General features: G+C 48.2%; 1 protein-coding gene across 2 annotated transcripts; it reads left to right on the top strand.

Moving 5' to 3' along the window:
- Positions 1-2,037: 2,037 nt before the first annotated feature.
- On the top strand, positions 2,038-21,595 carry LOC306869337 (urea transporter 2-like). 2 transcript variants are annotated; one of them, XM_079416045.1, is made up of 10 exons: positions 2,038-2,092; positions 2,229-2,300; positions 2,447-2,615; positions 3,170-3,359; positions 3,447-3,575; positions 18,949-19,141; positions 20,106-20,253; positions 20,352-20,486; positions 20,592-20,641; positions 20,721-21,595. In XM_079416045.1, the coding sequence occupies exons 3-10, from the start codon at positions 2,462-2,464 to the stop codon at positions 21,072-21,074; spliced, it is 1,353 nt and encodes a 450-aa protein (XP_079272171.1). In that variant the 5' UTR covers positions 2,038-2,092; positions 2,229-2,300; positions 2,447-2,461; the 3' UTR covers positions 21,075-21,595. The 2 variants fall into 2 exon arrangements, with proteins under 2 accessions (XP_079272171.1, XP_079272172.1); XM_079416046.1 differs by having other exon boundaries at positions 2,043-2,092; positions 2,261-2,300.
- Positions 21,596-21,880: the final 285 nt, after the last annotated feature.

The raw sequence follows: 21,880 nt of genomic DNA, 5'->3' as shown, positions 1-21,880 counted from the left end.
AGGAACACCCTGCTGTGAAGATCCGGATCGATTGCGCCCCAGTAAGGGCACTGGTTCCACTGCGCGACTCGAACAGCGCATTTTGCGGAAAAAAGTTTGTGATACGTGAAAAAAATTTCCCCCTCCATAGGACAACGCGAGCTCGGCTATAATTGCCAGGTATTCGTTGAGTTCGCGTCACCTGTGAGGGAAGACTGAACGGATGATTTCCGTGAAACGGCTGAAAGCAATAGAGAACTCGGAAAAAGAAAGTATTCGAGATGAAAGGGGGTTCCGGGTTCTTTAGCGTGACTGAAAAGCGGGCCAAGCGCCCGCTTGAGCCATGGCGGATGGCTGGGCTGCGGCCGGAACCGTGTTGGACCTCGCGGCGGTGGAATTTGGGACATGGTAGCAACGTTTTAGACGGGCGAACCAGTTGCTGATTATCCGTCAAATTAATAGAGGTATGTCAGCTGTATTTATAGCCGTGCATTGATTAACTTGAGTGCGAACCTCCTGTGTTAATTAATTCAATTCAATTCAAGTTTTGAATAGAATTTGAATTTGTATAGCGCTTTTTACGATACAAATCGTTGCAAAGCAGCTCTACAGGAATCTAAGTTTCCACAATATATTTATATATTGCAGAACCTTAATATGTTTAACTTGTGACAAATTTGGTAATTCTGTATGTTGTCTGAGCATTGGCATTCTCCGAAGTCCTCTGAGGGGTTGGCATTATCTTTTCTCAGGTGTTCGGTCATCTCAGATCATTTAAGGGTTGGATCCAGATTGAAGCTTCTGTAATTCTTAGTTACCACGGGATGTTAATCCCGTGGCAGAAACAGAGAAACAAATAGAGACATAATTAGCGTAGCTGCTGTTCCATCTAAGCAAAAATGATTTGTTCAACCTAAGCTAAAGAATAATAATAATGCACATTTGATCAGATATAACTGCAGTACAAGATTATAAAATGCATTATGGGAATGCTTGGCTAAAGAGATGTGTCTTTAATCTAAATTTAAACAGCGAGAGTGTGTCTGAACCCCGAACGTTATCAGGAAGGCTATTCCAGAGTTTGGGAGCCAAATTAGGCTAAGTATCTGACGCGCTCCTCCGGAACTTTGTTAATAAAACATCATTTATTTTAATGATATTCTAATGGACTGCTTTGTGACATCACAAACACCGGAAAACAACGCTGTAGTCCAAACGAGCCGTTTCTTGTAGTTCTTGAAAAGGGATTTTTTTTAAAATATCTCCCTTTGGAGTGGACTTTGAGATTTGTAACTTTGTAGATCTTTTTATGCCCAAACATAGCCTACTACACACTTGACTAAAATTCAAAAAGTGAAAAAGCATAATAGGACCCCTTTAAAATGACATAAAATTAAATAATAAAGTTAAAATGACATTTTAAAATATATTAAAAATAGAAAAGGGTCATTGTGAATTGAAATAATATATCTTAATAAAGGTTTCTTACTGTATTTTGATCAAATAAATGCTGACTTGGTGAGCATAAGAGACTTCTTTAAAAACAAACAAAAAAATCTCACAGACTTCAAACTTTTGAACAGCAGTACCTCAAATCTGAAGAGAGCTGAGTTGCATTCTCCTGTTTGACACAATTATGTCTCACAAATGCACTTGTGAAAAGACCTGCCAGTGGTCTGAACAACAAAGGTCCTTTTGTTTTTTTTCCCGACTCGGTTGATTGGCAAGCTGTGATTTGCCTCAAGTTCTGAGTTAATCCATTTCTGTGTGATCAGCTTTTTAAACTTTGTTTTAGTTATTCAGGAATAGCACTTTATATAGATCAAACCCGATGCATTTCTCATAACTTTGAAGCTTTATGGTTTTTAACAGCCAATCAGAGTGAAAGGAAAGCTAAATTAGTTACAGAACCCACAACTCGGAAAGGACCAAACTGTATGTCAAAGGAATGCAGAGGGAATAAGAGGAAGCTTTATCAGTTATTTGCATCAGCATTGCATGAATAGAGGTGGAGCAATGCATGCAGCCCAGCACTATAAAACCATCAGAGCTGCGGCTTTATGGACCTCTTTGCTTCTGTAACTGGCCTCCTATATGCCAACAACTGACTAAGGTACATCTGCTCCTTCTTTCTCTCTCACAATCAAATGTAGTATAATGGTATCTAAACATGCTTAATGTTAATTAAGTGTAATTAATAAAGTGTAATAAATACAGAATTAATAAATAATATCATTCTTCATTTGAAGAGTGGCCCACTGAATGTCACGTATCTCTGCAGAACGTCTACTTCACAGTATCCCAGCGCTCAAAACACAAAGGTGAGATGTTTCCTGTTTTTGTCTCTTGAAAAGGAAAACCCTGTCCTGTTTGCGCCAGAGGAACGTAAACACCCCCTGCAGACAACATCAGTCCCAAGCCTGTTTTTGATCAGTACCATTATTATACCACCTGCAAACATTTACAGGAGCTGCAACTACTCATGGCGAATTCAGTCTGTGAAACTACAGAGCAGAAGAAACAGCAGCCGCAGGGACCCAAGAGGCCAAATTCACCTCAGAAGTTTAAAGCAAAGCTCATGCAATGGGTCTCTTACATCGCTGGAGACATGCCTGCATTCGGTGAATGGATGAAAGGTACAAGTGTGAGCTAGATTAGACCTTATGGGAGAGCCCAATTTAGAAAGAAGGAAAAACAAGAACATTAATTCAGCAGTGAATAGTTAGGAGAATTTTTGCACATATGTTTAGAAGGTAATCATATTCAAGTGTTCTGTAACCAAGCTAAACATTTCTGTTTCTTTTACTACAAAGATGAGATGTTTCAACACTTGCTTAATTCTAAAACTGTTCTGGTTCTTGTAAACCAGTGGGAATGTGTTAGATGTGCTCATTTAGTGGATTTACTCATCGCTTGTTTTTAGTCAATATACTGATACTTTGTTTCCTGAAGTTGGATAACGAGTGATCCACACCCTAATGAAAAACAATACGCTCTTACTAAAATTAATATAAGTCTGTTGACATATGGTGTAATTTTTTTTATGACCTTTGTTAACTACAAAACACACACACGCATATGCAGATTAGTAGCAGTAACAATATTACATGTAAATGCGGCTTTGTATTCAAACCTCTATGAAGATTTTCTTTGTACCGACCATGTTCTCTTACATGTTTATCCTGTTCAGGGCAATTTATCCTTCTCCAGATTCTGGACTGGGTGCTGCGGGGAGCTGCTCAGGTGATGTTTGTGAACAACCCTCTCAGCGGACTGATCATCTTTGCTGGACTGATCCTGCAGAATCGATGGTGGGCACTCAATGGTTTTGTTGGCACTTTGTTTGCAACAATTTCTGCCCTCATCCTTGGTCAGAACAGGTATTTAGGTGGTTACCTAGTTTACATTTTACTGCTCTAAATGTTAGAGCGAGGTTTCAGTAGGCTATTACACTGTATTTCCCTCAGAGGTGCAGTCACCAACGGCCTGTATGGATATAACGGCATCTTGGTTGGTCTCCTGATGGCGGTTTTCTCCAATGCAGGAGATTGGTATTGGTGGCTGCTTCTTCCCAACATTTTCATGTCAATGGCATGGTGAGTTCACCTCTTGGTTCTTCTGTTCATTCATTGCTACAATTTGGATTTGTATCAAAAAAAAGGAAATACCTAAAAAACCCTCCACGGACACCTTGGCAATTGATTTTTTTACTTTACTCGCCAGACTGATATACTAGGAGATTATATATATATATATATATATATATATATATACAGCCTACTCTGTATATGTTTGTAAAATGGTACAGCTTTTTAAATATCTGAAAGTACACTCTTAACATCAGTCAGTCAAGCATTATATTATGACATTATGATAATCAAATATTTTATGCTAGAACTTTAGTAATTAGAATTAAAATTTAGTAACCATGAATGAATGCATAGACATTTTAACTGAATTTAGGACTGGTGGTGGTGCTTTTTTGGTGGGAGAAAAATGGGAAAAAACTAACAATAATACTGATAAGACGAAGATAATAAGACGAAGAGTTTCCTGATTCCGATTTTTCCCTGGTCGAATTAATTAATCTTATTTTATTTTTGAATGGATCAATCTTCGAAGTTGAGGAAGTGAAGGGTTTTCGGTCTCGCTACCCAGTCTCCGCTGAAGCACGTCCCGTCGCGCCAGCTCACCTCCCGCCAAGGACCTCCGCATACCGTGCCAACGGTCCGAGCCGCCTGTCCAGTTCCAATCGTCCCCTTACCATCAGTAGCACTGGAAAGGCTCTCAGCCCAGTTCCGCCTGCGGCGAAGATGATTCCGCCTGGGGCGAAGAGGATCCCGCCTGGGGCGAAGAGGATCCCGCCGTACACGGCGATGAATGTTCCACCCGCGGCGAGGAGGATGGCGCCGAAAAGGGCGATGAACGTTGCGCCGGCTGCGATGGAAAGGGTTCCACCGCCTACGCCTCTGAGGAGTCCTCCGATTCAGGACAGGGGGCTACTGGATGAGGCTCTTCCCCCGGAATTCTCGGCTCCCATGCTCACGCCAGTGACTGCTCCTCGCCAGTGCCATCCAGTGCCTGCTCCTCGTCTGTGTCCTCCTATCCCTACACCTCGCAAGAGGGTCCCGTCCAGCCCACCTGAGTTCCCGCTGGTCCCGTCCAGCCCACCTGAGTACCCGCTGGTCCCGTCCAGCCCACCTGAGTTCCCGCTGGTCCCGTCCAGCCCACCTGAGTTCCCGCTGGTCCCGTCCAGCCCACCTGAGTTCCCGCTGGTCCAGTCCAGCCCACCTGAGTTCCCGCTGGTCCCGTCCAGCCCACCTGAGTACCCGCTAGTCCCGTCCAGCCCACCTGAGTACCCGCTGGTCCCGTCCAGCCCACCTGAGTACCCGCTGGTCCCGTCTAGCCCACCTGAGTACCCGCTGGTCCCGTCCAGCCCACCTGAGTTCCCGCTGGTCCAGTCCAGCCCAGCCCACCTGAGTTCCCGCTGGTCCCGTCCAGCCTACCTGAAGCTCCGCTGGTCCCGCCCAGCTCGTCTTCGTCTCCGCTGGTTCCGTCCAGCTCCGCGCTGCAAGAGCGCCCTCAAGTGTCCGCGCTGCAAGAGCGCCCTCTAATGTCCGCGCTGCAAGAGCGCCCTCTAATGTCCGCGCTGCAAGAGCACCCTCCTGCGTCTCCGCTGGTTCTATCCAGCTCCGCGCCTCCAGAGCGCCCCCAAGAGTCCGCTCCACCCGAGCGCCCCCAAGTGCCCGCTCTTCCAGAGCGCCCCCAAGCGCCCGCTCCTCCAGAGCGCCCTCCAGCGCCCGCTCCTCCAGAGCGCCCCCAAGAACCCGCTCCTCCAATGTGGGCCCCAGAGGGGAACTTTCCAAAATAAATTTTGGGGGGGGGGGGGGGGGGGGGGCATATAGTCTCAGCCTGTGTGGCCAGGCCAAGGGCCAAGGCCACGGAGCTCCCTGATCCGCCATGGCAGTCCAAGGACCCCGATCCGCCATGGCAGTCCAAGGACCCCGATCCGCCAAGGCCGCCCAAGGACCCCGATCCGCCAAGGCCGCCCAAGGACCCCGATCCGCCAAGGCCGCCCGAGGACCCCGATCCGCCATGGCCTCCCATGTCTCCTGATCCGCCAGGGCATGCCGAGTCTCCAGATCCGCCATGGCCTCCCGAATCTCCAGTCCTGCCAGGGCCTCCCAAGGCCCCTGATCCACCATGGACTCCCGAGCCTCCAGATCCGCCATGGCCTCCCGAATCTCCAGTCCTGCCATGGCCTCCCAAGGCTCCGGATCCACCATGGACTCCCGAGTCTCTAGTCCTGCCATGGCCTCCCAAGGCTCCGGATCCACCATGGACTCCCGAGTCTCCAGTCCTGCCATGGTCTCCCAAGGCTCCTGATCCGTCCTGGAGGCTTCCCTGTCCTATCCTGGTCCTGCTCCAGCCTCCAGGACGCCCGCCCCCCCTTCCCGATGTTACTGTTACGGTGCGGGACGCACCTTCCGGGGGGGGGGGAGATACTGTAATATGTCAGTTTTGGTTTTGTTCTGTTTCTTCCTTATTTGGTTCTACCTGTTTTAGTTTCTGACCTAGTTCTGTTAATTAGTTATATGCATCACCTGTGTTCGATTAATTACCTTGTTTCCTTGTTTGTTCCTCTCACTTTAAAAGTCCTCAGTTCTCCTTGTTTAGTTGTCGGATCTTAAGTTCATAATGGTTTATAGTGGGTTGATGCAAATAAAATCTCTTTTGTTATTCTTTGTCGAGCGCTCCCTTCTCTACAACCACCGACCGTGACACTGGTGGTGTGTGATCCTCAAGTCGTTTTGTGTTTGATGCGCAGTTTTTCTCTGTAGCCCGGCAAGACTATGATTTTGACTATGATAAACTCGTGTTTTAAAGGTGCCATAGAATGCATTGATACAGTATTTTAAATTGTTCTCTGATATCTACACAGAAGGTATGTGGCTTAGGTAAGGGCAAAAAATCTCCAGAAACGATTTTACATGTCCATTTACAACCCTAGGATTTCTCCCTAGAATGAAACGGTCTGTTATTGGCTTATTTGGCAGGGTCATGAATAATAATGAGCTCTGCTCTGAATGGCTGTTTCACAGTACGGCTCATCAGCAAGAAGGAAGCACAGGGAGGAAAATATATATTTAAATACTTTCTCTCGCAGTTATGTCGTCGGGTAATTATACTGTATATAAAACGCGGGCATCAGGGAGCCGTTATTAATATGCGAGGCATTGAAACTGCTTTTGAACGATCCATCGATCACGTTATAGTTTCACTTTCAAGAGACGCGATCACACAAACTATGTTTACATTATGGAGCAACAGTACTTACCACACATTTCACAAGATCAGATGCTTGTCAGTGGTGCTCAGGATCTGTAAGTCATTCGCCATCATCCTCATCTCTCCTTACTGAGAGTGAAATCTTATGTACTGTAACAGGCTACCGCTAGCAAGGAGCTAACCATGTCCCTTTAGTGGCTCGCATTATTTGCTTTCTGTGCCTTTCTGAATACAGACACCAACCCATCCCTGCACTTCACACCCCCTGCACGGCCTGGAACATAAAATGTATTTTGTTATTTTCGCTGTTGTCCGCGCTTGTTTATTTACAATACCTGCAGAGCTTCTGATGGTTCGGCCGGCTTAGAACAAGGGCGGGTTTATGCAAATGTTGGGGGCGTAGTGATCCCGACTGTTGCGTCACAGTCGGTGTTATGTTCTGATTCGCCTGTTTTTCAGTGGTCTTTTTTAATCACGAGATTTACATATGAAGGAGGAAACTATGGTGTTTGAGGCTCACTGTATGTCATTTCCATGTACAGAACTGTTATTATTTAAATATGCCAGGATAAAGACAGTTTTTCATGCTATGGCACCTTTAAAATATGCTCAGATTATATAAATAGTGTTATCTAGTTTTAAGGGAGAATTAAAAAACGATGGAATTTAAATTCTTCAAAACAGCGACATAGTGGCATGGAATGTTCCATCAGTCAAAAAGTCCTTTCACACATACAGACTTTTCCGGAAAATTACCGGTAAATTGCCGTAAATAGATCACGTGTGAATAGGATCTTTTCAAAAATACCGGTAAATTCGTTCTGGCAATTTACCGGTATGAGAAGTTGTAACATTACCAGTAAATTGCCGGAATTCTGCTGTATGTGAACGCAGAAGGAAAATTACCGGTATGAGCACGTACACGTTCAGAACACGCTGACGTAAGACTCTGCTCCGGGCCAATCATAACACACTGACACAGATGACGCATTCACTCCACACTTTCCCATGTATTCGCCCATGTCAGTTTTTTTCAACTGTTCACATTTACTTAAGAAAAAACCTGGATACTCGCCAGGACGGCCATTTTTGCGTAATTTTGTGTGCATTTGGCCACTTAAGTTCAACAACAAACTACGTAAAATAACTCAATATGGATGTGACTGTGAGCGCTCAGCCTTGAAACAGCCTCTGGAGCGCGCGAGTACCAATTGACTTAAAAAGAGGTGCAAATTATAAAATTTTGTGACTAAGGAAGTTACAATTTTGTCAACTGTCCCGAAATGCGAGCGAAAGTCTTGGATCAGTGTGCAGCAGCTTTGAGAGAGTGAAAGAGAGAAGACACGGTCCAGCTGAATCACTCACGCTGTTCCCCTTCAATTCGGTCACTCTACATTGCTTTGGGAAATACATTTTCCTCGAATATTACTGAAGCCTTATTGAATCACGCCAGTGAAACTGGCCAATGGCGTTCAAGCGCGCAAAATATGAGGGGGCTCGTCACTATATAAAGCAGCGCTTGTACGTCATCCATTCAGAATTTTTTCCTTCAGCAAGAAGCCTATCAAAGAATCTACTACTCACCGTGATCTACACGCTGCAGCGGACACGCCTTCTTCCCCTGCTGTGTTCCGGTAAGTGAGCTTCAGACGAACAAAGATGACCTCTCGCGATTGCCTCTCCTGTGTAGAGCCAATCGAACCCTCTGATGGCCACGAATCGTGCGTCTTCTGCCTGGGTCCGCCCACGCAGAGGCGGCGCTTGGGGGGTCGGACTGCCCCCACTGCGGAGATATGAGTCTCCGGACTCTCAGGCTCCGTGTGGCCATCGTCCAAGGCGATGAACTCACCCAACTAGCTCTGCCGCGCTCTTCCTCTGAGCCAAAGAGTAAAGTGCCGCGAGTTTCTGATGCGGATCTGTCCGGGTCGGGTGACGAGACCGCGCCGGCTCAGTGCCCACACGCTTCTCATCCCCCTGCTGCAGGTCCCCTTCCAGTGCGCTTCATGGCCGCTGATCTCCGCCCCTCCCCCAGCGCACAATATGTGGTGTCTTTCGGAGCCATGGAGGAGGATGAGGTTGATGCCATCTCGGTGGCAGCGTCTGCGAGAGAGGAGTGGTCCAACAGCCCACTGGATTACACTGCGCCCAGCAGTGACGCTGGGGACCTCCATCACAGTGATGTTGAGCTCCTACGCGTCCTGACCAAGGCGGTTGATGAGCTCGGTCTGGAGTGGGCGCCTCCTACCGAGCCGGCCATAAGCCGTCTGGACGAGTGGTTCTCCAGTCGGACCGCGGCCGAAAGGACACCCCGCGGAGACGCGGCCCCTTTTTCCCGGAGGTGCACGACGAGATAGCGAAGTCGTGGAACGCAACGCTCACCAGTCGGGTGCACAATCCGGGATCCTCCCTTCTGTCGTCAGTGGACGGCGCTGACCGAGCGGGGTATGTTAAACTTCCCCCCGTGGCAGAAGCCGTCGCTGCCCACCTCTGTCCTGCAGCCGCGGCGAACTGGAGGGTGAGAAACAACGCGTCTCTCCCCTCTAAACCTTGCCGCGCCACCGCAAACTTCGCTGGCAAGGCTTTCTCGGCGGCGGGCCAGGCAGCTTCAACACTGCATGTGATGGCAATACTTCAGGTGTATCAGGTCAAGCTTCTTCAGTCCCTGGATGAAGGTGGCCCGGACCCTGAAGTCTTCAAAGAGCTCCGACGCGCCACAGATCTGGCCCTCAGAGCGACGAAGGTGACAGCTCGAGCGATCGGCCGCAATATGGGGAATCGTCTTAGGTTACTTGTGTAACCCTAGTTCCTCGAGGGAACGAGACGCTGCGTCGACGACGCTTTGGGGAACGCCAACAGCGTAACCGGCTCTGAATACCAATCAAATCTGTCCAGAAATGGGAAGGGACGTCACGGGCGAGGTGACGTAATGACCAGCTGGTATAAAAGCACGTGCGGGGAAACCGGCATCAGCTTCTAGAATGAAGCAAGCGCTGGCAGGGATGCCGGAAGTGTGGCTCCGTGACGCAGCGTCTCGTTCCCTCGAGGAACTAGGGTTACACAAGTAACCTAAGACGTTCCTCTTCAGGAACTCGAGCTGCGTCGACGACGCTTTGGGGAACGAGATACCAACGGCTCCAGACTTCCGCACCCCTGACTGAAATCTCCCAAGGGGAGCCGTCGAGGAGGAAAATCAGGTCCGAGAACCATACTCGGCCCGGCCAGAACGGGGCTACTAATAGCAGCCGGTGTCCGTCCCGGCGCACTCTCTCCAGAACTCCAGGGAGCAGAGCGATCGGGGGAAAGGCGTACAGACGCAGCCTCGGCCACGTGGCCACTGGACGACGTAGAGAGTACTAGAGGGGACATTGCGCTGTCAGTAGCAAAGAGGTCCACCTGAGCCTGGCCAAATACTCCCAGATCTGCTCCACCACCTCGGTGTGAAGCATCCATTCCCCGGATAACAGCCCCTGCCTCAACAGGGTGTTTGCTCCCACATTGAGATGCCCAGGGATGTAAACAGCTCTCATGAGAGGAGTTTGCCCTGGGCCCACACAAGGATCTGGTTTGCCAACCTGTACAGGGGGCGCGAACCGCAGACCTCCTTGGTGGTTGATGTAGGAGACCACTGATGTGTTGTCGGTGCGAACTAACACATGGTGACCTCTCAGGTCTAGGAGAAAGTGTTTCAAAGCCTGAAACACGGCCAACATCTCGAGCCTGTTGATGTGCCAGGTGAGATGACGACCTCTCCACCGACCGTGGGCAGGGTGGCCACTCATGACCGCTCCCCAACCGGTGAGGGATGCGTCCGTCGCTAGCGTTACGCGGCGACAAGGAGCTCCCAACACCAGGCCCTGGGACAAGAACCAAGGTTGTCTCCACATGTCTAAGGCACGTAGGCACCGCCGCGTGACCTTGATCATGCGAAGCGGGTTTCCCCTCGGGGAGAACCCCTTGGTCTTGAGCCACCACTGTAGGGTCTCATGTACAGCAGGCCAATAGGTAAAACGTTGGACGCAGCCGCCATCAGACCCAGCAGTCTCTGAAACTGCTTTACAGTGAGTGACTGGCCTTCTCTCACTCTCTCGACTTCTGTGAGGATCGACTCGATCCGAGCAGGGGACATACATGCCTGCATCGTGGTCGAATCCCACACCACCCTCAGATAAGTGGTTCTCTGTACTGGAGAAAGAACACTTTTCTTGGCGTTTAGTCTTAACCCCAACACTTTCATGTGGGCGAGAACAGCACCTCGATGCTGAACCGCCCTCCGCTCTGACCGAGCGAGAATCAATCAATCGTCGATGTAATTGAATATGCGGACGCCCCGAAGTCTCAACGGAGCTAACGCGGCGTCCACACACTTCGTGAAAGTGCGGGGTGAGAGTGCTAGGCCGAAAGGAAGTACCCGATACTGGTAAGCTTCGCCCCCGAAAGCAAACCTCAGGAACCTCCTGTGAGAGGGAAGAATGCGTCCTTCAGATCGATCGCGACAAACCAGTCCTCGGACTTGATTTGAGACGCGACCTGCCTGAGCGTGAGCATCTTGAACTTCAGTCTGCTGACTGAGTGGTTCAGATGCCTCAGATCTAAAATAGGACGCAACCCTCCATCCTTCTTTGGAACTATGAAGTACCAGCTGTAGAACCCGGACTCTCTCTCGAGAGAGGAGGAACCACCTCGATGGCCTCCTTCCTTAAGAGAGTATGTACCTCCTGTTCCATTACCAGAGCCTGCTCGGGGCCCACTGACGTGGAAATCACCCCGTGAAATTGAGGCGGACGAGAACCAAACTGGATTCCGTAGCCTCTTTCTACAGTGCGCAGGACCCATCGAGATACATTTGGCAGAAGTTTCCACGCTGCGAAATACTCTACTAAGGGAACCAGTCTCTCGAGACTGGCCTCTGGTGTAATCAGAAGCGGCGAACCGGCAGGGAACAACCGAACTAGCGGCTCCAGAGACCCCCGAAGGGGTGGCGAGCACCTCAGCTCCGCTACGGTCCCGGGCGGAAGAAACTGAGACACGCGCTCGCTGGAGACTGCTGCGCCCTGAAGCACCGTAGGTGGCAGGATTGGCAGAACGATCTCCTGAGAGCGCTGGAGGGCGGCGATCGCTGTGTATTGCAGCGACCGTTGCTCTACCCCAGCGGGGGCTACCCTCATAGGCCCTGGAACACCACCATCAGGGCCTCTTGGCCCGAAGACCTCCTCGCCTGAAGCATGGTCCTCAGATCCTGCTTAGGCTGAGAGGTCCCCGGCCGCGCACCCTTCCTTCTACCCCGCTTATGAGGAGGCGCACGGGTGGCCACGCTCTCCTTCTGCGCCTCCCTACGTGAGGAGCCAGCACGCAGCAGGGGCTGCTCTCGCCCAGCGGCCCTGAGAACCGGAGCGCGGCGAGGCAGAAACCGCTGGAACGCCGCCGCCTGCCTCCTGGCCTCCCGGTGTCTGCTGACAACCGAGTCAACAGCATCACCAAATAGGCCAGCAGGCGACAGCGGGGCGTCCAAGAGGAAGACCCTGTCATGTTTTTTAATGTCGGACAGGGTCAACCACAAGTGCCTCTCCGCCGTCACCAAGGCTGCCATAGACCGCCCAATGGCACGGGCGGTCTCCTTGGTGGCGCGGAGAGACAAATCAGCGGTTCTGCGGAGTTCGCGAACGTCCTCCGCAGAAAGTCCCTCGCCCTCGTCCAGATCTTTGAGCAGGTCCGCCTGGTATGCCTGCAACACCGCCATGGTGTGCAGGCAAGAACCAGCCAGACCTGCTGCCACGTACCCCTTGCCCACCAGCGCCGATGATGTACGCAGCGGCTTGGTGGGCAAGGTCGGAGCCTTCAGGGACGATGCCGCGTCAGGAGACAGATAGCTCGCAAGCGTCTGCTCCACACGCGGCATGGCCCCGTAGCCACGCTCCCTCGTCCCCATCACACTGCCGTAATAACCAGGTGAGGGGGCGAAGAGGCGGGCCGAGAAGGGTTTTCCCCACGACCGCGACACCTCAGTGTGGAGGTCGGGAAAAAACGGCAGGCTCTGGTGTGGAGGTGAGATCTGGAACCGCAGGAAACGCTCCTCTAGTTTGCCTCTCTGCGGTTCAACCGAACGCTCGGCCGGCCTGTCAATACAGAGCTTGGCTACAGCACGAGTGATCACCTCCACAAGCTCCTCATACTGGGGTGAAAGAGGGGGTGCGACACGTTCGGCGCCTCCCATGTCAACCTCCTCAGAGGAAGACAAGAGAAGCGCCGCGGCCTCTGCCCGAGGGGAAGAAACCGCCAGGCGTGCTTCCGAACTCGGCGAGCGGTCGCGGGATCCGGCAGGTGAGGACGGAGAAAAAGACTCGCTCGTCTCCGATCCCTCTGCCAGATCCCGTTACGAGCCCCACGAACGCCGCCTACGCTCCGCCTCAGCGGAAGCGGGGCCAGCGCCGCGGGGAGCGCCAATGAAAGACCCTTCTCCCGAGAAAAGAGCCTTTCGGGAGCGAAGCACACGTAGAGGAAAACCCTCGCAGTGCGGACAGTCAGCCCCCTCGAGGGCTGCCGCCACGTGCCTCGCTCCCAAGCAAAGCACACACAGGCTGTGTGTGTCCTCCGCACACAAATAGCGTTTGCACGGAGGAACACACAGCCCGTATTGCGCCTCACTCTCTCTCCCATACTTGGTTTTGCAACCACGTTTGGACATCATTCACAGACAGACAACGGTAAATATGACTCACAAGACACAGAGCGCTTAGCTGAATGACAGAAAGCTGATGCCGGTTTCCCCGCACGTGCTTTTATACCAGCTGGTCATTACGTCACCTCACCCGTGACGTCCCTTCCCATTTCTGGACAGATTTGATTGGTATTCAGAGCCGGTTATGCTGTTGGCGTTCCCCAAAGCGTCGTCGACGCAGCTCGAGTTCCTGAAGAGGAACTTGTGGTGCTGGATCGTCACCTGTGGCTGACTCTGACCGAGTTGAAAGATTCAGAGAAGACGGCTCTTCTGGACGCTTCCGTGAATCCCTCAGGTCTCTTTGGAGCGGCGGTAGAGACGTTCACGGAGCGCTTCGTTGAAGCGCAGAAGCAATCGAAGGCCATTAGCCACTTCTTACCAAAGCGCGCTGGCGCGATCCCTCCTGCACGTTCCCGCTCATCCTCAGCGCAGCGCGTGGGAAGACCGTTCGTCCCTCCTACTGCGGTTCGGCGCGAGCATGAGCCGGCGGTGAGGCCAAGACAGCCTTGGCCGAAGAACCGCCAGGGCTCGAAGGGCCAGAGACCCTGCCCTGACAGAGACAGCAGGCCACCGGCTATGGAATTAAAGCCGCGTTCCTGATGTTGTCTCTCGGAGGAGGAAAGCTACACTCAGCGTCGAAGACGAGCCACTGAGAAAGTCTGCTCGCTCCGCTGTGTGTGTTCACCACGCCCCCTTGCCTGTGGCGGGCGGCGAGAACGATTGTCATGTTTGTGTTTTGACTGTTCCACAGTGCAGTGCAATAAAGTAAAAAAAAAATACAAAAATCACCTCAATATCAGGGCAATTTTCCTCCTCTCACTCCCCTCTCCCCCATCACTCACTCTCACACTCGTGTGGTATTAAACTCCCCGCCCCCCAACGGCGAGTTATCCCTCACGGTGTGCAGTCCGCCTCGCCCGCTGTCACAGTTCACAGAAGCGTGGCAGGCACTGCCAGGGGTATCAGAGTGGGTTATGAAATCAATAAAGAACAACTACACGCTTCAGTTCTTCCGCAGACCGCCCCGTTTCAACGGTGTGTTAATGTCCACTGTACGGGAGCAGAATGTCTCAGTTCTGCGAGAGGAAATTCACAACCTTCTCGCAAAGCGCGCTGTAGAGGCAGTCCCCCTCACGGACCGCGAGAGCGGCTTCTACAGTCGTTATTTTCTGGTGCCAAAGAAAGACGGCGGGCTCCGCCCAATCTTGGACCTGAGACCGCTGAATCGCGCGCTTTCAAAGCGCTCGTTCAAAATGATTACGCTGAGACAAATCCTCTCACATATCAGAACGGGAGATTGGTGTATCTCCGTGGATTTAAAGGATGCTTATTTTCACATTCAGGTAGCCCCCCGCCACAGGCGCTTCCTGAGATTTGCATTTGAAGGGATAGCGTACCAATTCACGGTCCTGCCCTTTGGCTTATGTCTGGCCCCTCGTACGTTTACGAAATGCATGAATGCTGCTCTCTCTCCTCTGAAGCAGAGCGGAATGCGCATCCTGAACTATCTCGACGACTGGCTAGTGTTAGCCCAGTCAGAGAGCGCGCTGCTCAGCGACAAACTCAGACTCCTCGCTCACGTTCAGAGCTTAGGACTGACTGTAAATATGCAAAAGAGCATGCTGGTACCGAGCCAGAACATCTCCTTTTTAGGAGTAGAGCTGAACTCAATCAAAATGCGAGCGAGTCTGTCGGAGGAGCGCTCACGAAAACTGATCAGTTCTCTCGCAGTCTTCAAACTAGGGCGTTCTCCCCGGCTGAAATGCTTTCAGAGGACGCTCGGCCAGATGGCTGCCGCCTCGACAGTGTGCAATCTTGGGCTCCTACATATGCGTCTGCTTCAGCTCTGGCTAAAGAGCCGGGTGACACAGAACGCATGGAAAAAAAGACGCCTGAACTACGGCGCGGATTTACTGTCGAGGGGCGGGATAATCCACGGAGAGGTGGATCTCTTCGCATCAGCGGAGAACACTCACTGCCCGCTGTTTTATTCACTGACACACTCTCCCCTGGGAGTGGATGCACTAGCTCACAGCTGGCCGAAAGTACGCAAGTATGCCTTTCCTCCAGTGAAACCTCTGCCTCGCGTGCTTTGCAAAATCAGAGAGGAAAAGGAATCTGTTCTGCTAGTGGTACCGAAATGGCCCAATCAGCCGTGGTTCCCAGAACTGGTGGAGATGCTGGTAGCCCCCCCGTGGACTATCCCACTGAAGAGGGACCTTCTCTCTCAAGCACAAGGGACGATTTGGCACCCAAATCCGGAGTCATGGAGCCTTCATGTCTGGCCGCTCGACGGAGCTTGCCAGTAACAGATGCGCTTCCTCAGCGCGTGCTGAACACTATATCTGAGGCTAGGGCTCCCTCCACAAGGCGTCTCTACGCACATAAATGGAGAGTTTTTTCAAGTTGGTGCGTATCGCGGGGCGAAGACCCAATCAGCTGCCCAATATCAATAATCCTTGTCTTCCTTCAAGAGCGATTTGATAGCGGTCGTATGCCATCCACATTGAAAGTGTATGTGGCCACTATAACAGCCTTTCACGCGCACGTCGAAAATTGCCCGATCGGCAGAAATGACCTGATCATATAGTTTTTAAAAGGAGCAAGAAGGCTGAACCCTCCTCGCCCTTCTACTCTGCCCACTTGGGACTTGGCGCTAGTGCTTGATGCTCTCACGGGACCCCCGTTCGAGCCCATACAATCAGCGAGCTTGCGAGCGCTCTCTCTCAAGACAGCGCTCCTGCTCGCGCTGGCCTCTGTTAAGCGAGTTGGAGACCTACAAGCGCTTTCAATTGACGACTCGTGTATTGAATTCGGGCCAGGTGATTGCAGACTCACCTTGAAGCCTAGAAAAGGTTATGTGCTTAAAGTGCTTTCGACTCCATTTAAAGCGCAGGTCATATCACTATCTGCTTTCCGCCCCGAAACACCAACCGGGACAGAGCCGCTTAATACCCTGTACGAGCGGTGCGTACTTATATTGAGCGCTCTAGACAGTTCAGACTCTCGGAGCAGCTATTCGTATGTTTCGGTGGACGTACAAAAGGACTGCCTGTGTCCAAGCAAAGGCTGTCACACTGGATCGTCGACGCAATTGCTTTGGCTTACAGCTCTAAAGGTGTGGAATGTCCGATAGGGGTTCGTGCCCACTCAACCCGTGGCCTCGCATCATCCTGGGCCTGGGCAAATGGCATATCTATTCAGGACATTTGTACGGCGGCAGGCTGGTCGTCACCCAGCACTTTCGCGAGGTTTTATAACCTAGATGTGTCGTCGCTTGCCTCGCATGTGCTGTCAGTGCGAGCAGCGCACGCGCTTACTCAGCCATGATCTGAGATGTGTGTCAATGGTTTCGACTAGGTCGTATACACCCTGTATAGATGCACCACCAATTCAATGCTGTCCCTATCAGTTTATCACAGTATTATGATATAGTTCACCACGTCTTTTAGGACTTGGTCACCATCATACCGGTACGGCTGTGCATTATAACATGATTTCATTGAAATTAAACAATTTCAACTAATCTATTTGTGAAAGCGCCGAAGCCGCCGCCATTTCACATTCTTTGTTTCACCGGAGTTAACTCCGCCCCTGATGTGACGTGGCATCGTCTAGCTGCCGCGCCCCTGACTTTACATGGTTTCGACTAGGTCCTGTAGACCTGAGCTGTGTTTACTAAGAGCGCCAATATCATTGCCGTTCTCATTACGGCTCCGAATGTGAAACTTGACATACTTAGTTCGAGCTTGGCTCCATCGCTGTGACACGGCGGGATTTTATACGTTCCCAAAGCAATGTAGAGTGACCGAATTGAAGGGGAACGCTCTCGGTTACTCACGTAACCTCGGTTCCCCGAAATGAGGGAACGAGACATTGCTCTTATTGCCGTGTCACCGAGCTCAGGATCTTACAATGCCTAGTTGCTTCAGTCAAAGATTCTGAATGGATGACGTACAAGCGCTGCTTTATATAGTGACGAGCCCACTCATATTTCGCGCGCTTGAACGCCATTGGCCAGTTTCACTGGCGTGATTCAATAAGGCTTCAGTAATATTCGAGGAAAATGTATTTCCCAAAGCAGTGTCTCGTTCCCTCATTTCGGGGAACCGAGGTTACATGAGTAACCGAGAGTGTTTTCAAATGACTGATTTAATCTGCTAGTTTGTGCGAATTTATTTACTCATATAACATACTTGCTATCTTGAATAAATGTTTGCAGGAATTTCCCTCATTATAAACTTGAAAGCTGCAGGGATGAGTAAAACTATGTAATAAACACATAATCCCCCACGAAATTCTGGACATGATTAATTATAACTCTATTACAGAGATTTGTGAAATAAAATTCCATTATTTTTTAGTATTTCTTTTCTCCCAGGCCTGGAAATTGCTGTTTTCAAAATGTAATAAAAGCAACTGATCCACGCTGTTAATCACTTAAACTGGCCACTAACATGATCGGCTGAATGCTCTGTTACCTCTCCCTCCTCTAATCACATGCCGGATCCATCACCCCGCTTTGTTCCGGGACCTCGAAATTTTCAAATTGAGCACTGGTTTGTAGTCATCTATTACGATGTCTCTGGGACAAAAGCAGCTGCATAAATGCAAAAGTTTGAAACAAAAATGAAACCATCAACCAAAAAGACTGACCAGCATATACCCCTCCATGTTTACAAATACAAGCGCAGCCATTGGAGGTTAATGATGTCACAGAATTTACCAGTATTTTGAATGGATGTGTGAATGGTGCTTTTCCGGAAAAAAGACGGAATGTCGTTGCCTGTGTGAACAGGGCATTTTTGAATTTACTGGTAAAGTCGTTCCGGTAATTTTACGGCAAGTTACTGGTATAACTGTGTGAAAGGGGCTAAAGACTGTCAGATTGAGTTACTTAAGTTCACATGGAAAGGAATGTTCTGAATTTTTTTTTGCCTCATTATGTATGGACAAAATGACTTGAATATCTGATTGTATTTACATAAATATTAATTAGTCATGCTGGTTGGCATTTTACAAAAGGTACATTTCACAGTTCAGTGCTGAACGTTTTCTAGTCTAGACCAGTGGTTTTCAACTGGTTTTGCTTTTTGCATTTGACTTTTACTTTGGATAGTGATGATCCAACACAGAACCAAAATGGTTTATCATACGAAAGTAAACACAAATGTAATTTATTTTTTTTTTGCAATATGGATACTTACCTAGTACTTTGCATAATTTTGTGTCATGCAAATTAGCCATCTGCCTAGCAGGCATGAATCTGAACAGACACACCTTTTCACATCTTACGTCAAGCATTTCCTCCTATTTCTAATAATCTATTGCTATTCATTTTGCAAACTCTACTTGATTTTATAGTTGCATTTTATTATCTGAATTAATTTTTTCCTATCAGTTATGAGCCACTAATTTAGGCCCAGTGCTGAATTATATAATTCCAACAGTGTTGTTTTCTGTAGTCCCATAGTGTCCAGTGCCTTGGCTTCCATCAACAGTCGGTGGGACCTGCCCGTTTTCACGCTGCCGTTTAACATACTAGTGTGTCTCCATATGGTGGCTACAGGCCACTACAATCACCACTTCCCTCAGGTTCTCTTCCAGCCACGCACATCCATGCATAACTTGACATGGTCTGATCTGGATTATCCTAAGGTAAGAGCTAACAAGTGAAAATGAAGGCCAAAATCATAGATTTCAGAAAGGAAAGCTGTCCCAAACTTGCATCTTGATAAGCAGCCACTCTCCCAGAACAAGAGAAGGCGATTGTGCAACAGTTCTGTTTAGGAATCTTCTAGATGGATGTCACATGACACAGAAGAGAGCAGGTTTATTACGAAATACTGGAACTGACACTATGAAATTCAGCATAGCAAGAAATGTAAAATGTTCAGCTCAAATTGAATGTCACCTATTTTAAAGTCATATAAGGCAAGTTAGATCTTATAAAAGTTTGTTATATTAAAAGAAATTATAACATATATCAGTTTTTAAAAAAAAGACATCTCTTGCCAAGGCTGCATTTATTTAATTTAATTAAGAGTTAAGAGATTTAATGAAGAGTTTTCCCTCAATAAATTCCTAAATTGCTGCTTATTAATAGTTAGTAGGTAGTTGTTAAGTTTAGGTATTGGATATGGTCATGCAGGCTAAGGCATTAATATGTGGTTTATAAATACTAATAAACAGCCAACATGCTAGTAATATGCATGCTAATAAGCAACTAGTTAAGAGTAAGAATAGGTTCTTAAAATGAAGTGTTACCAAAACAGTAATACTGGGAAATATTATCACAATTTAAAAGAACTGTTTTCTATTTTAATATATTTTTAAAATTATATAAAAAATCTATTCCTGTCGGCGCCAATAGCCTCATAATGCATCGGCATACAGCGTAACTGCGCTCACGGCGACCCAAATTCGATTCCTGTGATGGAAAAGCTGAATTTTCAGTAGCAATTACTCCAGTTTTCAGTGTCACATGAGCCAGCAATCATTCCCAAATAGGACTCTTTTTTTACTGTATTTTTCATCAAATGAATGCAAAACGTTCAGAAACAAAAATCATAATTATTCCAAACCTCTGACCATTTTTGTTTTGTTTTTGTTTTCTTCACAGCTCTTCCGCTCAATCCCTGTGGGTATTGGGCAGGTTTATGGGTGTGACAATGCTTGGACAGGAGGGATATTCATGATCGCCTTGTTCATGTCCTCACCCATAACATTTGCACATGCAACTATTGGATCAGCAGTTGGCATGGTGTCAGGTAAGAGATCACAAGTGTATTTGAATATTTAATAATAAATATCATCAGCCTTAGGCCTTAACAACTGATGATTAAATCGCCTTTACTGTGACTTTCAGGTCTTGCTCTTGCTGCGCCGTTCCAGAACATCTACTTTGGCCTGTGGGGTTATAACTGTGTTTTGGCCTGCATTGCCATTGGTGGGATGTTCTACGCTCTCACATGGCAGACACATCTTCTGGCTGTGGCCTGTGGTAAGTTCATACCAGCTATTATCTCTCCTTCCTGATTATGTAATAACAATTTCCTATATCATTTACACAGTTCTGGTCAAATCACTGAATCTTGTTTTCCCATAGCATTCTTCTGTGCATATCTCGGCTCGGCAATCGCAAATGTGATGTCTACTGTAGGTATCATAAACTCAAAACATGAAATATACAAAAATGTTTGTGATTTTAAATGGTTTTTACATTGTGTTTTAACAGTTTGGACTCCCAGCATGCACCTGGCCCTTCTGTCTCTCTGCCCTCACTTTTCTTTTGATCACTACGGAGATAAAAAGCATTTATAAACTGCCTCTTGCTAATGTCACCTACCCTGAGAAAAACCTGATATACTTCTGGAAGATGAAGAAAGAGGAGAGGATCAATAAACAAAGGAAAAAACAAGAGAAAGATATAGAATCACAGCAGAGGAAAGAGAAAATATTGGCTGCACTAGAAAAGAAAGATCATGAGCATATTGATGTTTGCACTGTGGACGTTCCGCAAGAGGAAACCACACAAAATAGACCAGATAGGAATGCAGAGGCAATTCAACTCAGTTTAACTCAATTATAAATTTCCCTTAAATGGTTCACATGATGTTTATTTGCTGAAGAAAAATGCCACACAAAAAGTTTTTTTTAAAAAAGAAGTGAAAAAACTTTTTACACAAGACATGTTATATTCTGTAGAAATATATATAGAAAAAAAGAAAAAAAGAAAGAACACACAAAACAGGAGGAAGGCAAAAGGATTTTGTTTTAATATGCAGCTGTTCTCACTTCTTATTAGTAATATGTTAAGTTTCTAGTATGCGAGCCACAGTCACTTTTAGTGTCCAGGCAGGGAGGCAGATAAAAGTATGTCAAATTAAAATGCCAAATACTTTTTGTTGTTGATATTTTCCATCATGGCAGTGTTATATGATGGTGTAGTTTACTTTTTATTTTCTAGATGTAACTCATTTTCAGATAAATAAACATGTTTTGTGTTGAACAGATAGCCTGCACTATTTCAGTGTTTTCATTGTCTGTAGCAGCTTTGTGTCTTATTGTTTGACTTTTATAAACTCCAATAAATGTGTATGTGTATTATACAAACATGCTCAGTAGCACACCACATGGCAAAAATGGCATGGTTGCTTCAGCAAATAGGTTTAGTGTATGGTTTACATTACTTTCAGACAGCTTTACACAATTTTGACCAGCAGGCATCAATCATATTGCATGGGTAAATCTTCCACACCTATGCGAAGTTCCCGATCGTGTGGATTTCTATTTAAATGACTGGATTTCATCCATGAAAATTTGCCAACCAACAGAAAATGTGACCACACCTTGAGTGCCTTTTTTAAAATAAACATGGGTGTGATCAAATCACAG

The sequence above is a fragment of the Barbus barbus genome (assembly GCF_936440315.1).
Source record: "Barbus barbus genome assembly, chromosome: 5".
NCBI lineage: Eukaryota > Metazoa > Chordata > Actinopteri > Cypriniformes > Cyprinidae > Barbus > Barbus barbus.
This window is presented reverse-complemented; position numbering and strand designations above follow the sequence as displayed.

What these genes read in the sequence shown, in the direction of transcription:
- LOC306869337 (XM_079416045.1), top strand. Translation starts at nt 2,462, where the DNA reads ATGGCGAATTCAGTCTGTGAAACTACAGAGCAGAAGAAACAGCAGCCG. An exon ending in CTGATCTGGATTATCCTAAG is followed by an intron (nt 19,142 to 20,105) that starts GTAAGAGCTAAC and finishes TTTTCTTCACAG; the next exon opens with CTCTTCCGCTCAATCCCTGT. An exon ending in AGCAGTTGGCATGGTGTCAG is followed by an intron (nt 20,254 to 20,351) that starts GTAAGAGATCAC and finishes TGTGACTTTCAG; the next exon opens with GTCTTGCTCTTGCTGCGCCG.